General features: G+C 48.7%; 1 protein-coding gene across 1 annotated transcript in view; it reads right to left on the reverse strand.

The window, feature by feature from the left end:
• Positions 1-2,730: 2,730 nt before the first annotated feature.
• Positions 2,731-15,362, reverse strand: part of COL6A3 (collagen type VI alpha 3 chain) — an 81,509-nt gene continuing 68,877 nt past the window's right edge. Inside the window, exons 40-43 of the mRNA XM_049101171.1 lie at positions 14,333-14,596; positions 13,143-13,238; positions 4,248-4,412; positions 2,731-3,582 (exon numbers count right to left, since the gene is read on the reverse strand). Coding sequence (XP_048957128.1) covers positions 3,542-3,582; positions 4,248-4,412; positions 13,143-13,238; positions 14,333-14,596 — 566 coding nt within the window. The 3' untranslated portion in view covers positions 2,731-3,541. The remainder of the gene's footprint in view (positions 3,583-4,247; positions 4,413-13,142; positions 13,239-14,332; positions 14,597-15,362) is intronic.

Here is a 15,362-nt window from a genome sequence, read left to right on the forward strand (position 1 = left end):
AGCCTACGCTGTGGCTCACAGTAAAAGGCTGTGGAGAGTATCTGGGATTTTATTTTTCTTTTTTACTTACTTTTTTAATTTTAACTATTTAGTCATGGGGGACACAGAGACAGAGGCAGAGACACAGGCAGAGGGAGAAGCAGGCTCCTTGCAGGGAGCCTGACGTGGGACTCGATCCCGGGACCCCAGGGTCACGCCCTGAGCTGAAGGCAGACACTGGACCGCTAAGCCCCCCAGGCATCCTGGGATTTAAGTTTTAAAATGAATGGGCCCCAGCCTTGAGATCCATCTGTGACGGTTTTCATAACCTCAAGTGACTTGACAGTGATAGGATTCAGCCGAAAGCCCTCACTGGGGGAGCCGCTGGCCCCGGAGCATCGGGCCGGGGGGCGGGTGGGGGCAGGTATGGAAATGCTAACGCTGTCTTATGGGCTCAATTGTGAGCTCCCTTGCCCTCCTCACCCCCCAAAAAAGAGATAGATCAGAAGTCCTAATCCCCCAGTAGGTCAGGCTATTTGCAAATAGGGTCAACGCAGCTCTAACTAGATGGGGTGAGGCCACCCTGGTGTAGGGCAGGCCCTGATCCCATACAACCCATGTCCTTGTGAGAAGACAGCCATGTGCACACGGGGGCAGAATCGGGGGGAGGCAGCTGCAAGCCCCGGGGTCGCCAGAAAGCCAAGAAGCAAGACCGGGTTTCCTGCAGATTTCCGGGGAGCACGGCCCTGCCAACTCCTTGATTTTGGACGTGCAGCCCCCAAAGCTGTGAGAGTCCAGCTCTGTCGCCGTAGCTGCCGAGCCCATGGTCACCGCCTACAGCAGCCCCGGCGACGGCCCACCTCGCACCCGGGCCCAGGGATCTCCCCTCCCCAGTCCCCACTGCAAACCTTCTTGCCCCCATGCATGACCTCGGCTTGCACACAGCTTGAGGGGAGGTGCAGGCGTATTTACAAGGAAAAGGGGCTGTTCCCCCGGGGGCGGGGAACTTTGGGGGCGCTGTCCCTGAGAACTTCGCAGAGTGCACATTCCCCCCACCCCACCCCAGGCTGAACATGCACTTGAAGGGCATTTGTGACCATCGCCGAGCTCTGTGTAAGTCCCCTGGGCTGGCCTTATCTTCAAAAGGGGCCCTTAAAGAGGAGGGGGTGTCAGAGTGACCTCAAGGGCAGAGAGAGCCCCTGGGAAGGAAGGGTTGCTCACCCCCAGTAGGGAAGGGGAGAGGAACCCCACAGGGCTCCTGTGCAGGATGGAGCAGTCGTGTCTGGGGGGCACCCTGATGGTGAAAGCATCTGAGGAGTTCCCGAAGCTTTTTGGTTACTCGGAAGCTCCCCTGATGTCCAAGCAGGCTCTCAGTCCCAAAGAAGGCAGGTAAACTCACTTCCCCGATGTCCTATGAAATCCTGAGTCATCCCTCAAATTTCTGCCAATTCCCCATGGGGGAGGGGGGTTGGGGGAGCTCCTGCAACCACCCCGTCCTTCCCCTTCTCTGTCTCCGCGCTACCTTGACATGGCCACAAAGCTCAGTTCTTCCCCCGCTTTCTAGGCAGATGGGCCACCCTGAGTTCATTTTGAGAATTTAGAAATTTCACCCAAAGATCTGGGTGGAAGTCACAGGGAGTGGATCACAGGGGGCTCGGCACACTCTCTGACCTCCTGTCTTTCCACTCCGTAGATGGACTGACGGACACATCCCCATCCTACATAAGGCGGGGCTGCCCACGCCCAAGGTCCCTGCATCTGTCGGGAGCATTTGTCAGAGCAGGTGTGTCACTAACGCAGCCTCTCTCCTAAGTAGGCTTCAGATGCCACCTAAACATGTATTTATTTATGTGTTACTTCTTTTATTTCTTTTTTCTTTTTTTTTTTTTTTTTTTTTTTTTTTTTAGGATTTTACGTGTTTATTTGAGCGTGAGACCACAAGCAGGGGGAGGGAGAGGGAGAAGCAGACTCCCCGCTGAGCAAGGAGCCCGGCGTGGGGCTCGGAGTCAGGACCTGGGGATCACGACCTGAGCCGTGGGCAGGTGCTTCATCAATGGAGCCACCCAGCGCCCGCTCTTGTGTTACTTCTGAAGATGGGAGGAAAAGGTCTTTAAGGAAATAAATAAATAAATAAATAAATAAATAAATAAATAAATAAATAAGTAAGTAATTTTGCACTTGGTCTTTGAGACTATAGAAAAGGGCTAGTGTTTCCTGGCCAATGGTTTCTCATCTCTCAGCCACCGTGGGGCGGGAGCAAACCCAACCCTGGGAAACATGACTAAGAAGAAGCAGGTAGTTATTCTGTATGTTGGCAAATTGAACACCAATAAAAAATAAATTTATTATTAAAAAAAATAAAACAAAATTACAATACCAATATCACTCCTAAAAATAAAACTATTAACAGAGGAAAAGGGTTAAAAAAAATAAGAAGAAGCAGGTAAAGAGCCCATGGCTGTGGGTTCAACCAGAAGGTAGAGCACAGGATAAAAGCCACCTGGTTCTGAAGATCACAAAGATTCCAGAAAGGGTCCTAAGCTGGGAAGGTGACCCACCGCGTCCCAGAGCCCTGCAGGGCCAGGGGGCTGAGCCCCGGTCTCCCCTCACTCCCTGATGGAGCAGAGTCCCCTGTCCGCCCTGGGAACAAAAGGATAGATGCCAGGCTGGGCCCCACTCCCCTGGGCCGGGGGTCATCGTGACAGCAGGTGCTATTATAGGGAAACAAGACAGCCAGTCACACCAAACCCATGACACTTTCAATATACTTTATTAAAAAGTTTCTTTGTATAAATTTCCTAAAATTTTTAAAATTAAAATTAATCACCCTCCCCCGCCCCGCACAAAAAAAAATAATAAACCACAACACACAACATTAGAGGAATGCCAAAAATATTCTCTATTATGACTTTCTTTTTTTTTTCATTCTTTAATGAAGGCATTGGTCTCACAACAGTGCACAAAGATGAAGGGATTTTTGCTTCCTTCTAACTGGGTCATTTGTCAGAGGCTTTGGAAAAGGAAAAATCGGCTTGAAGTCTAATCTGGGAACTGGGGAGGGTGGGGTGGCGGCGGGAATTGAAAAGCGGGACTCTTGTTTGTTCCCCATGCGAGGCTTTCCACCTAACGTCGTGCCTACTGGAGAGGGAAGGGATGAACCAAGCAGAAGCATACAGAGCCGCGGTGAGTGGGGAGTCCTATTCTAGACCTTGCGCTCGCCCCAAAGTGGCATAGTGTGAAACTCCGGGGTGGGGAGGCAGGGGCCGGGGGGCGGGTCTGAGTTTATAGAAATGTTCACATAAACACCAGCAGTGGGTAACTATTACACAACGTTCAAAGTATACGATATAACTGCCTGGAGACGGAGAGCACGGAGTCCACAGACACATTTAGCACCATATCGATAGGTCATGCTGCAGATCGGTTCCTCCCAAGTTCGAGGGCAAATCAAAGCAGGAAATGGAACAGTGCGCGGATGTCTATACCCAGAGCTTCTACAGAGACGACTCGCCACGGCTGACTCCTTCTTCTTCAAGAGGTATGTGGTCCCGGTCGGCCACGCTTAGGTCCCCATGGCAGCGATGACCCCGGGGTTGACGAGCGCTGAGCGTCGGTGGAGGGGCAGGCCGGGGCGGGGGGGGGGGGGGGTGAGAGAGAAGTGCAGGGTGATATTATTGATGGAAAAGGATGCAGCATTTCTTACCACAACTGTCCCGCGGCCTCTGGGTTTCCCCCCTAACCTTGCTTTTCTGCTGAGTGCCTTGCGTGGCCCCCCTGGTTCTCCCTGGCCATGGGTCTGGGGCCTTGTGGGCAGTCTGAGCCTGTCTGCTGCCTCGCCTGGCCCCCGGGCCTTTGCACACACTGCGCTTTCCCTGGGCTCTCAGGGAGGCCGCCCTTACCACATCAGCAGTCAGGCTGCCCAACGTCACGGAGATCATGGGTGGCCCCTGTGCCAACATTAGTATCACTCAAAGCGTGATCATTTAACGATGAAGAGGGAGGGATAGCTGGGCCCTGTGTTTCTTGGTCGGCAAGAATCCAAGTATTACAGGGATGTTTTTAGGAAATGATACTAGTTCAGAAAATGAATTTCCTGTGTTCTTTTTGAGTATCTTCCTTCTCTAAAGACACCACCGACCTCCTCTGTCATCTCTCTCTCTCTCGTAATCATCGTCGTTCAACTATCTTAACCGAGGTGCATAGTCGGCCCGGATCGCTTCTCTGATTTCGCAAAAGCAGCAAACACCAAAGAAGAATCAGCCACTTACCAGGAGTGCAAACCGTTTCACATTCTTTCTGTGAATCGAATCTGTTTTCGTTGCCGCTGCAACCTCCGTACCAGAATCTCATGCAGCTTTTCGTCTCCACGTCGTAGTACCATTTTAACATGAATTTCCTGCACGTGCCTTCTTCTTTGGGCAACTTGCATATGTCTTTAATGACAGGAGGAGGAAAGAGCGTTTATGAGGACATGCTAGGGACCTCACCCCCAGCGCATGGGGCTGGAGGTCTCAACACAAGGCTGTCAGGACGAGGAGGAGGAGAGTTCCGAGGAGGGAACCCCTCTTGGCCTCCCCGAGGCCCCCATCTCCGCCCTTGCACCATGGGGTGCACCTGATTCTCACCCACAGCAATAATACAACCACCTCCATGGCAGGAGCTCACCAACCTCCCTCCGATCCCAAACGCCAGCCATCGTTATTGGATAATTTCAGGTAAAATGAGCTACATAGCTTCCCTTTCCGGTCCCAGGGCCATCTGCCTTCCGGTACTTTCAATATGAACACCCCAGCGAAGAAACTGCAACTCAAAGCTATGGCGCTCTCTACTCCTCCGCAAAATAGCAGCTGTGTTCTCTCAGAATATAGCTCACAAATGAGGCCGCCCATTTCACCACGAGCCGAGCAGATGGGAAATAAAAGTTAAAGTGGAAAAGAGAGATCCTTTTTGAGTGTGTGCATCTGCGTGCACAAGTGTGTGTCTGTGTGTAGCTGAGGGCCTTCAAGAGCAGCCAAGTTAAACAAGTAAGTAAAAGAAGTGTCGCCACTGATAAAAAACCCACGACGGCAAAAATGTCACAGAGCAAAGCTATTTTGAAGACACAGAAGCATTCTTTTTCCAGTTAAGGAAGTTTATGTTTTCAATGCATACTTCTGATGCAGCCCAGCTGCAAAGCAAAAGCCACGCTCTCTCCATGATGCCTGGAAAGAAAAGTTTACAGGCCTTCCACGATAAAAAAAAAAAAAAAAAACAGCTCTGTTTACAGAGTTTTCTGGCAAACTCTAGATCATGCTGGGAAAGAGAGGCATTAATGTCAACCATTATCTGAAAGCTTGAAAACTGGGAACCTTCCTCCGACAGAACTCTCTGGAGTGGACGACGCTACAAGTTTATGGGAGCGGCCAACATGCTCTCCCTGCGCACGGCTGACATCTCCATGGGCCTATTCACGTGGGCGGCTCACAGTTGCAGAAGCGGTGAGTGTCTGCAGATCTGTTACACCAAGAAGTAAAAGGAAACCAAAGCCTTCCGCTAGAGAACCAAAGCTTGGGTCAACTGTCAGGCACCAGACGCAGACGTACAGAGGACTGAGGCTCAGAATTGACCTAACACACTCCATGATCATGTGGGGAGGCCATCACCCAGGCACAGAGACTGGGCCGCCTCCTCCCCCTGGTATCTCCTCAGTGCTGACACTCTCAGAAGCCCAGAAAGCTAGAGGCCCTACCAAGAGCCTTTGGAAGGACCAGTGGAGCCAGAATAAAATGATGGCAATTCACAAAAATAACTTTTTTCCCTTCAAATGTGCCAATAACTGAAGGAACATGCCTGGGTCTCAAGAAATGTCATACAAGGGACTGAGAAAGGCAAAATTATTCAACCACCAAAACTGACTCTTTGTTTGCCGGTGGGTTCCCATTTTAGTGTGAAGCTCAAGCCAAATGGTTGCCTCATCCCCTCTCTTTCTGCCCCCAAGCATCCCCCACATGGCTCATGTTCGTCCTATCTTTGTTGCAAAAGCTCTCAGTCCTGGCCACTTGTGTTTAGCTATTTCATTCCCACTCCTCCGTGTTCTCCAGAAATGGACATGGGAAGACTTCCCAGACCTGAGGACACACAACCTGGAGGCTGCCCTGTGGAAGGACACTCTGCACCCTGAATGGGTGGCTTTTCCAGCTTCCTAGGAATTGCACCTTAACTGTCCAGCATCAAACTATTGCTCTTGCATTCCAAACCCTATATGCCAATGACAGTCGCTGCTAAGGCCCTGTAGCTCCTACTAACCATGACCCAAGGGCGCTGGCACTGTGGACACCCAGATATTTGTTAGACCAAGAAAAACATATTAACGAGGGCCCCACACTGTTAAAAGACCAAAATGTAGGATTCTTCATTTTTAAGAAAGAAAACGGGAGGCTTGGTCCTTAAGAAGCCTTGTAGTTTTAAACTCCCATCATCTTCATTTCTGAAACGCATCGTGTAGACTGGACTCACCAAAGCTGTGTCTATGCTGAAACAACCATTAATTTTAAAGACATAAAAATCAAAATATTTTGTTTCCAAAGAAGTGTGGTTGGACAGACATCATGGAGCTCTTCCCCAGGACAAGTCTTTGGACACAACAGTAGCTCATGTTCTCACTCCAAAATGGGCTTGAGCCCGGAGTCCTCTCCAATGTGAGAGGAGGGTCTGGCTGCACATGCACTAATTTTCTCCTCCTTATACTGAGAACCCAAGAGGAGCCAAAAGGACAATAAAGAGTGAAATTTATCAATAACATTTTCTGATTCACTTTTGCCCCAAATAACAATGTAAGTACGTTTCATCTTAAAATATAGACTTGGGGGCTGCCTCATTCCAACCACCAATGGGTGAAACTTTCTGTCCAAATAGTGATTGGTCACTGGGCACCAGTGAGCATCCACACACAAGACATCTGGAAAACCCTGCCAGGTAATCCCACCTGTTCACAGAAGCCCCAGGAGCCAACCTAGGAGTCCTAGAACAGCAGCCATGGGGTGGAAGGCACCCTAGGAAACACGGTCTATTTTTGTAATGGCAACGTGTGTGTGTGCACACGTGTATGTGCAAGCCCACGTGTCAGATCCGTGGAAGAATCAAGAGGGATATTCATTGGGTCATTACTGGTGGTCATCAGTGCTGCAACCATGGGAATCACATTTTCTTAGGTTTTCCTGTGTGTTCCGGGTCCTCCACAATGAATATCTAGGATATTACTCTTTGAAACAGAAAACGTATTCCATTGGAAAATGTTGCCTATTTTTATAGTTTCAGGTTTCTATAGTGTCTAAGGGCAGCATTTTAGAAGTTATCAGTCTGGACATTTCCCAAGCCAACAAGTGATCAGTATTTAAGTGCTTCCTTGAGCAAAACTGGTGTGTTTGATGGGGCGGGGGCAGGTGTTTATGCTACAATTGTAAATACGCTTCTCATAGATTTAAGGGTTTTAAACACAAGAAGGTTTAACGGTCTTCAGACCCAGCATTGTTGATATGGAATCAGGTGCTTCCGGCCGCAGAAGCAGGTACAATTTGCCTGGATGAATGAATGCCTGAGTCTACATTTTGAGCATCAACTGACTCAAAAGGTACCAAGGAAACTTTATTTTAAATGTAGTTGCAGTTAGGTTTGAGAGCCTTTGCTTTTTTTTTACATCTTGGCTCGTAGATTTTTATTTTTCACAATTAAAAAAAAAAAAAAAAAGGCAAACACCCTGTGAGGCTCATCATGACCCAAACACTGCCATGGATATAGACACATTCTCACATGGTAACAAGCACACAGCCTTGCGGATAGCTATTTCTCTTTTACCAAGCAGAGAACATATTTCTAGCTATTTAATTAACCTCAATCTGTGAGGTTAAATTAGTTCTAAATGACCGTTGACATAAAGTCAACTGTTTTTCCCTATTATATCATTTTGTGCTAGCCAATGGGATAGAGTAGGACACAGCCAACCAAATACTGTATTTCCTCAGATCTAAGATACCTTCATTTTATTGTGCACTATTATTTTATATCCTGTTAAATAGGACAAAACACTGTCAATAAGCCATGACGTGTCATCAATTTTGAGTCACACTTCAATTTCAGAAGCGTTACAAGGGCAAAATAGTGAATCCTAGAATCAAGAAAATAAGTAAAACATTTAAGAACTTCCTTCCTTCAGAGCTATGCAGTTGACTCAGTAATGCCTGCCCAAAGTGGTCATTTCCACAGATTATTAATTTCTAGAATAAGTAAAAGAGAATGTTACACACTTGGTTAGTCATCTGGGCTCTCTTCTGCATTGAAACTTTTCTCCAACTCATACGGGTAAGCCAGTAATTTAGGATTCGCTTTGTAATATCGGAAAAAGTAAATATCCTGAGTAAGAAGAATTTTGCGTTATTTAGAAACTTCAGAGTCCTGCCTTTAGTACTAACATGCATTGAAAATATCTATCCAAGTCTTCTTTAGTGAGAAATGGGGAGGAGAGAGATGTGCCAAAAACCTAAAGCCAAAATGAGCAATTCTGTAGCATTCCCAAAGCTAGCCGCCACAAAGTGTGATACCAACACGACTGGCACACTCAATGCGTTTTAAAGGCTGTGAAAATTGCCGAAAAGATTGGTTTAATGGTTGCTAACTGCCCTTAGGGGCAGCAAGTGCATCATAGAAAAGTGGATGTGATTCTTTTAGATCCTGAGGAAAGCATAAAGTGGGATGGGATTTTTTGGAATGTGGGGATTTTTTTTTGTTTGTTTGTTTTGCTGAAGAAAATACAAGTATTAACCATTTAAAACGGAATCATGTAATATTGCAAAGCCTGGGATCCTGAGTGATGAGTAATGATGCCGTGGCTCTGTCACCATAATCAGTCTTCACCTCAAAGTCTAGACTTTACTGCTACACCACAGCTCCATGCTGAGCAGGGCCAGGCCTTACTTGGGGGACAAATAATCCCCTCGCTAGCCCCCCTCCCATTATGTGTCTGTATCAAAGAAGTGTCTGATAAAGAAATATCTGTTAATCATAATTTCAAAATAGTCCAACATTAATCCATGCCGACAAAAAGTTTTAAAACGGCTCCTTCTTCTTTCCCTCCACCAGATGACACAGATGGGGAGCTTTTCATTTTATGGGATTTTGTTCACAAATGAAACACTGATTCAAACACTGGTCGCCGTGATTTCTAAATCCAAAATGCTAAGCTATAACAAAATACAATTCCTTAAGGGAGAATCAAACTCCAGAAAATCTTTTGTTCATGGAGTTTAAAAAGAAAAAAAAAAAAAGGCAAGGAAAAGTATCTAACATTTAATCCTGGGACAGGGACACATCTCTGTAACTATAAACCAGGTTTCTAATTAACTGGTACTGCAGAAAATAACAGAAATTAAACTGCACTCAAATCTACAGAGAAAAACTAACTTTTAAAGTGAATTTTGCCTGCATTGTCTAGAAAATACATATTTGGAGAAATACTGCAGAGTATGGTAATTGATACTTGGATGCAAAATACACAAGCAACTACTGAATATGAAGGCAGTATATTTTTTGAAGTTACTGAATAAAGTGATTCGTGGTCGCTCTTTTCTACCTGCAAAAATATGAATATTATAGAAATGTTCTTCCCCCTGGGGGACATTTCCTAAAATAACTTAATTATAGCAGGGAGGTGGGGGAGAGGGACGAGGTTGAGAGGGAGGGGAAGCTTTCCTCTCCTGATTCTGAATCCTGATTCCAGTATGAGGTTTAAACATTTTAAAGTAAATATCTAATTGATTTCCTTCAAAAAGAGCTCTCAAAAAATGGTGTGTGTGCACACGTGCACGTGCACACGCCATACACTTACACTGCATATGTTCATTGAGAAAAATGTGTATGAAGGGCCTTCTCCAGTAAAGCCCTGATTTGTTACTGTGGGACAAGGGGTGGTGATTGATTTTGCAGGGTCTTATTCTTGAGCACTGGGTGTTCTCTATGCAAATGATGAATGACCTCTACCTCTGAAACTAATGATTTACTACATGTTGGCTAATTGGATTTAAATTTCTTTTTTTAAAAAAAGAGCAAGTTATGTCCTGACACTCATTTGAACCACCAGCTGGGAAATACACAGCTATGCATGTGTACACATGGGGGTGGGAGCAGGGGCACACACAGGGGTACACACTACGATGCTCTGCAGGTCTGCACACAGAGGAGGGTGAAAGAGCTGCTAAGTCCTGGGCTTGAGGTTATGTAGTGACCACAATAAGGGAGAAAGGTTAGAATCATCTGCATCTGACTCCATGTAGCCATGAAAGACTCACAAGCCCCAACAAAAACCCTTTTCTCGGCCACATGGTGAGAGGAGACCCAGTGTTAGAGGTCTGGACTAAAAGGACTTTTCCTAACTGTGAACCTATGACTCAGCCTTAAACAACAAACATAACAGCCCAGCCAGATTCTTATCTGAAGAATTGAATGATTAAGAATTCAATCATTCTTTAATGATTATGTTGTTTATATTAAAGAAACACTGTTTATAGATTTGTGTCCAGACCACACATAAGAAAATCAGAAACATCCCTAAATCTCACCATGGAACTTACTCTTAGCCATTTTCTCTCAACGAATCACCGGATTCGCAGGAATTTCACATTCCTTACAACCCTGTGAGCGGTAAAATTCCATGGAGTGGGGGAAACAATAGACAGATTTCAGTGACTTTGAAGGTAGAACTTCACTATTTCTTAGTGAAAGGGACCATAAGGGAAAGGAGGGGAACTGAGTGGGAAAAATCAGAGAGGGAGACAAACCATGAGAGACCTCTAACTCTGGGAAACACAAAGGGTTGCAGAAGGGGAGGTGGGCGGGAGGATGGGGTGACTGGGTGACGGGCACTGAGGAGGGCACGTGATGGGATGAGCACTGGGTGTTATACTATGTTGTACTATATGTTGGCAAATCGAACTTAAATAAAAACAAATGAAAAACAATTTTTTTAATTAAAAAAAAATAAAACCTAGTATTTCATCTGTCCTGACCCATATCTTTGGGGAAATCCTAGTGGGTTCTTTGCAGCTTCCCTCTGAGCTCAAGAACCAAGTTAGGAACCCAGTCCTTGTGGAGGTGATTCGGGAAGAGAGCCAGTGGGGGTAGGGAACGTGGGGGTGGGGGTAGGGGAGGGGGTGTTGGGGCAGGGTGGGGGAGTGGGAAAATGAGTTAGAAGCTGCACATGTCCCAGCACAGGGGACAAAGGCTCATCCACGGGCTCATGATGCTGGACTCAGAAGACTGCTTAAGTGCAGAGATCGAAGCGACAGAGGCTTGGGTATCTTCTCCATCCCAAACCCTACTTCCATTTTGTTAGCTTGAGTTGGAAATTAGAACATTAAAGGTTTTTAGAAAATCTTTTTACACTATTCCTAACAAATTCAAGTTTCATTATCCAATCTACCTTGAATTCCGGAATGGTTCCCATAAATTCATATCAAGAGAGGGGAATCCCCTGTTTTTCTGTCAATCTTTCCAATGGGAAGGCTGCGAGGGTTTGAAAAACACATGGCTGTCTCTACCACAGGTCAGTTCCCAAACTTGTTTCCAAAAGCGAATGAATGATGTGAGAAGTGATTCGTTTGCTTACAGTAATTGCACAGCTACGTGTTGAGCAGTTTCACGTTCCCTGCATTGACTTAATTGCTTTGCTTCTAGTAACTCCTGATGCCACATGTCAGGATGGGTTGCAACCGAACTAAGGAATGATAGACAGACACAGGGACAGATGGACACAGACAGAGAGATACAGTACAGATACACATCAGACAGAGATAACAAACATCAACGTACACACACACACGGCTGGGGGGGACGTCCACTCATGGAATAAGCCATCCAAGCAACAGAGAAGGTTCTCTTCAGAAACAACAAAAAGAATCAAGAGGCCTTTCCTCCCAAGTGGCCACCAAGAGATGGGTGTGTGGAGTCAGAAATCCTCCGATTTCGTGTAAACAGAGATGAGATAGGACACGGTCTCCACTAAAAAAAAGGGGGTAAGATGGAGAAACAGACATCATTTTTGAAACTGACAGAGGAAAGAGCAAAACGAGGAATCGTCACAAATGGCTGGGGAAGCAGGGTGCCTTCGCTTCTGACAACGTGGACGGCACCGAGAAAGCACAGGGCTTTCAAATCCAGCATCAAAGCGGCGAGCCTCAGCAAAACTCAGCAAATGCCTTTTATCAGAGCCAGTTACAGAAATAAACACCATAAAGAGGCATGCCTTCCTTCTCCGGACAGAGGCCAAGACATCACAGACTGGGACTTGTCCCCCGAGGTGCAACCCTTCAGCACTGGGCTCTATAAAGCAATACGATGCGTAGGTGCCCACGGAATTTTGACTTTGGAAATTAGTGCCAACGCCTTTTGCAGAACATTCATCAGCAAAGCGCACCGACGGTATCAACAGTCAATGTCTCGTGGGCGAACAATCTAAGCCCACGCTCTTCCGAGTGAGCGGGTTGAGGTCACACAGAGCCGCAGAGTCCCACGGCCCAGGAACACAAGCGTGCGACAGCGGTGAGTGCCAGGAACAGGTGTGACTGGTTGCTGATTGAAATGGGCACACACCCAGCTCAGGCACACAGACAGGGGGTGGGGTGGGGTACGACAGACTGATCCAGGGTGTGTGCCTAGGGGATTGAGACCAGAACATCCATCCCGAGGGTCACCTCCAAACCCACGTATGTCATGGGCTCTGATCTGTGTTGCTTTGTGTTCTTGTAAGCAGTTATTATTAGACTAAGCCACTGAGGGGATGAATCCGGACGCTTCCAGCATCACAAGCCACAAATTGACTCTAGCCCCAAAAGGAGGCACAGGGGAATCTTATCAACAGGCACATGAATTCCTGGTTCCGGCCCCAAAGCAAAACCCATCCGGTTTTCCTTGAGAGTCTGGTAACAGGAAAGGAAAATCGCCTTTTACAACTTGGGACTCAGGCAGGACAAGACCACGTTGGACCCCAAAGCGCCAACTGGGAATTTGCCCGTAGAAGTCAGGCTTGCCTGAGAATTAGAAACCTCAGCGGATGACCCAGAATCCAGGCTTCGAGGGCTTGCAAACGTCTGGAAGGGTGCTCTCTTAGTGCCCGACCTAACACCTTCACGACTCACCTGTCTCACCGCCAGCCAACGGCTCTGTGCTCACCATTAGATTGACAGTTGAACTAGAAGCCAACCTTGCTTGTGAAGGTGGAGGTTGAGCTTTCTCTATAAAAGAAAAATACATAGGACTAGTAGGAAACACAGAAATTAAAGGGCTTAGGAATTCTGAGGGACCGAGGCAAGCTGCCTTCCTGGGTTAAGAGCTCGCACGTAAGGGCGAGCCACGGACACACGGAGTCCCACAAAGTCTCTACAGACACCACTAACTTCTATCGTCTGCAAGTTCCATTCATCTCAACAAGCGAATGGGGGAAATCTCTGAACTTTGAACAAATCCTCTCATTTGCCACATAACCTCTCCTGCTGCTCATCCAGGCAAATGGAGCCCTGGGGGCGGAAGGGTCTTTTCACTCGGGTCGGCATGGATTACGTGGTGACTGGCGGGCATTCCCTTTCCTCAAGCAGGGCTCCTTGATCTGAATTCCACGGGCCCGGGGAGGAAGGCATGTGAGGCCTCCTCATCATCCCAGGAGCAGCCTGGGTCTAGAAGGACGCACGGTGGGGGAATCGAGGAGAGAATCAGGGGGTGTGAGTAATTAACGGAGACCGCAGGTGCACGTGGGAACAGATGCCAGGCTCCAAGGCCGCAGAGGAGCCAGGGGGACATCGGGCCACGGAGGGCAGGGTCCCAGCACGGTGGACCCGGGAGGGGAATTCGGATGCCCTGCGTGCAGCGGCTGTGGACACCCCTGGCCGTGGGGTGGTGAGGCCGCACGGACTCCTCGGTTACTCTCGGAGAAGCCAGCGACCCTCGGTGGTGTTTTCTGCTCACCCAACGCGGAGACATACTTCAGAAACACGGTCTTGGTGGGCAGTGGAGACCCCAGCCAGGGCCCACGGACGTCCTTCCTTCTCTCGGAGAAGGGGATGCATGCAGGCCACGTGGATTTGGCTTCCTGCCTAGGGGACCCTGGGACCCCGAGGGCAGGGCAGCAGTTCACGAGGAATCCCGCCTTCCACCGCGCTCCCTTGTGAAACCAGGTGTCACCGAAACACCCGGGACATGGCCTTAACCGTGTCCTTGCAGGTTAACCTTGTCCACAGGTCAATTCAACGGCCAGGAAGCCCGCCCTTTCTGTCCCACCAGCTGTCGCACGTGGCAGTCAGTGCCGACTGCTGGGGGCTGACCGTGTACTCACTTGTGCTGAAGCTTCCTTGGTAGACGGCCCTGGCCTGCGCCCGCAAGTAGCACACCACCGCCACGTGGTACGTGTGGCCGGCGAGCAGGCCCCCGATGGCGCGCTCCGTGGCCGAGAGGTTCTGCCGCAGAACCAGGGACTGGTCGTGGGCCGAGGTGACGGTGAGGTCGTAAAAGTAAGGACTGGGGGGCTCGGGCCTCTCCCAGTGCAGTTTGGCGCTGTTCTCGGTGATGTCGGACACCCGGACCTCTCGGGTTGCCTTAGCTGCAAGACAGGTGGATGCAGAGGGCGGAGATAAGGCTCAAAGCCCCACAGGGCCGCGACACAGAGGTGACACCCAGCCACCTGAGGAGGAATCGGCAGGCAGGGGAGCGGAAATGAGGTGAGCGCGGGCAACTAACTTCTCGTTCGGGGAACGTCAGTCTTGGAAGCGACCGACATCCACGCAACGTGGCCGTGCCTCGTCTCGTGACTGCTCAGCAAGGTGCAAAGCTATTTTCTTTTCTGTTGACAATCACCCCCAGTAAAGGAGAAACTTGGAAGGCATTGAAAGAAGAGCGAGCCCCACGATTTCAAATGTGTTAAGTCACGAGACTCTGGGCCCCGGCGGGAAATTCTTTCAAAGGAATCCCCGCCTCCTCTCTGTGCATCGAAGGAAGCCCGTTGCCGCCTTTTCACAAACATGTACCTGCCGCCTGCACCTTTCCACGTGCCCTGTGACTCCCTGGTACGTTCCAGCGTCCGGAGGAAAGAACTAAATTACCAACTCTGGGTCTCGCGAAGCCCGGCTGCCCTCCTATCTAATTCGGTCCGGAAGGTGTTTTCGCCACGGGCAGTGTTAGCAAGAACTCGGTCTCAGGGGGCGGGGGTATCACCCAGGCTCTGACCTGCCAGCATGCTCAGCAGAGCACCCCACTAGGGCCCCATCCTATGGGAACCCCAACCCCAGGGTTTGGGACTTGGGGCTTGGGGCGGCATTGGGGGGAAGGAGGCATCAGGGGGAGGGAGATGCTTTGTGTGGAGCTCACCA

Source organism: Canis lupus, chromosome 25, assembly GCF_003254725.2.
Source record: "Canis lupus dingo isolate Sandy chromosome 25, ASM325472v2, whole genome shotgun sequence".
NCBI classification, from domain to species: Eukaryota; Metazoa; Chordata; class Mammalia; order Carnivora; family Canidae; genus Canis; species Canis lupus.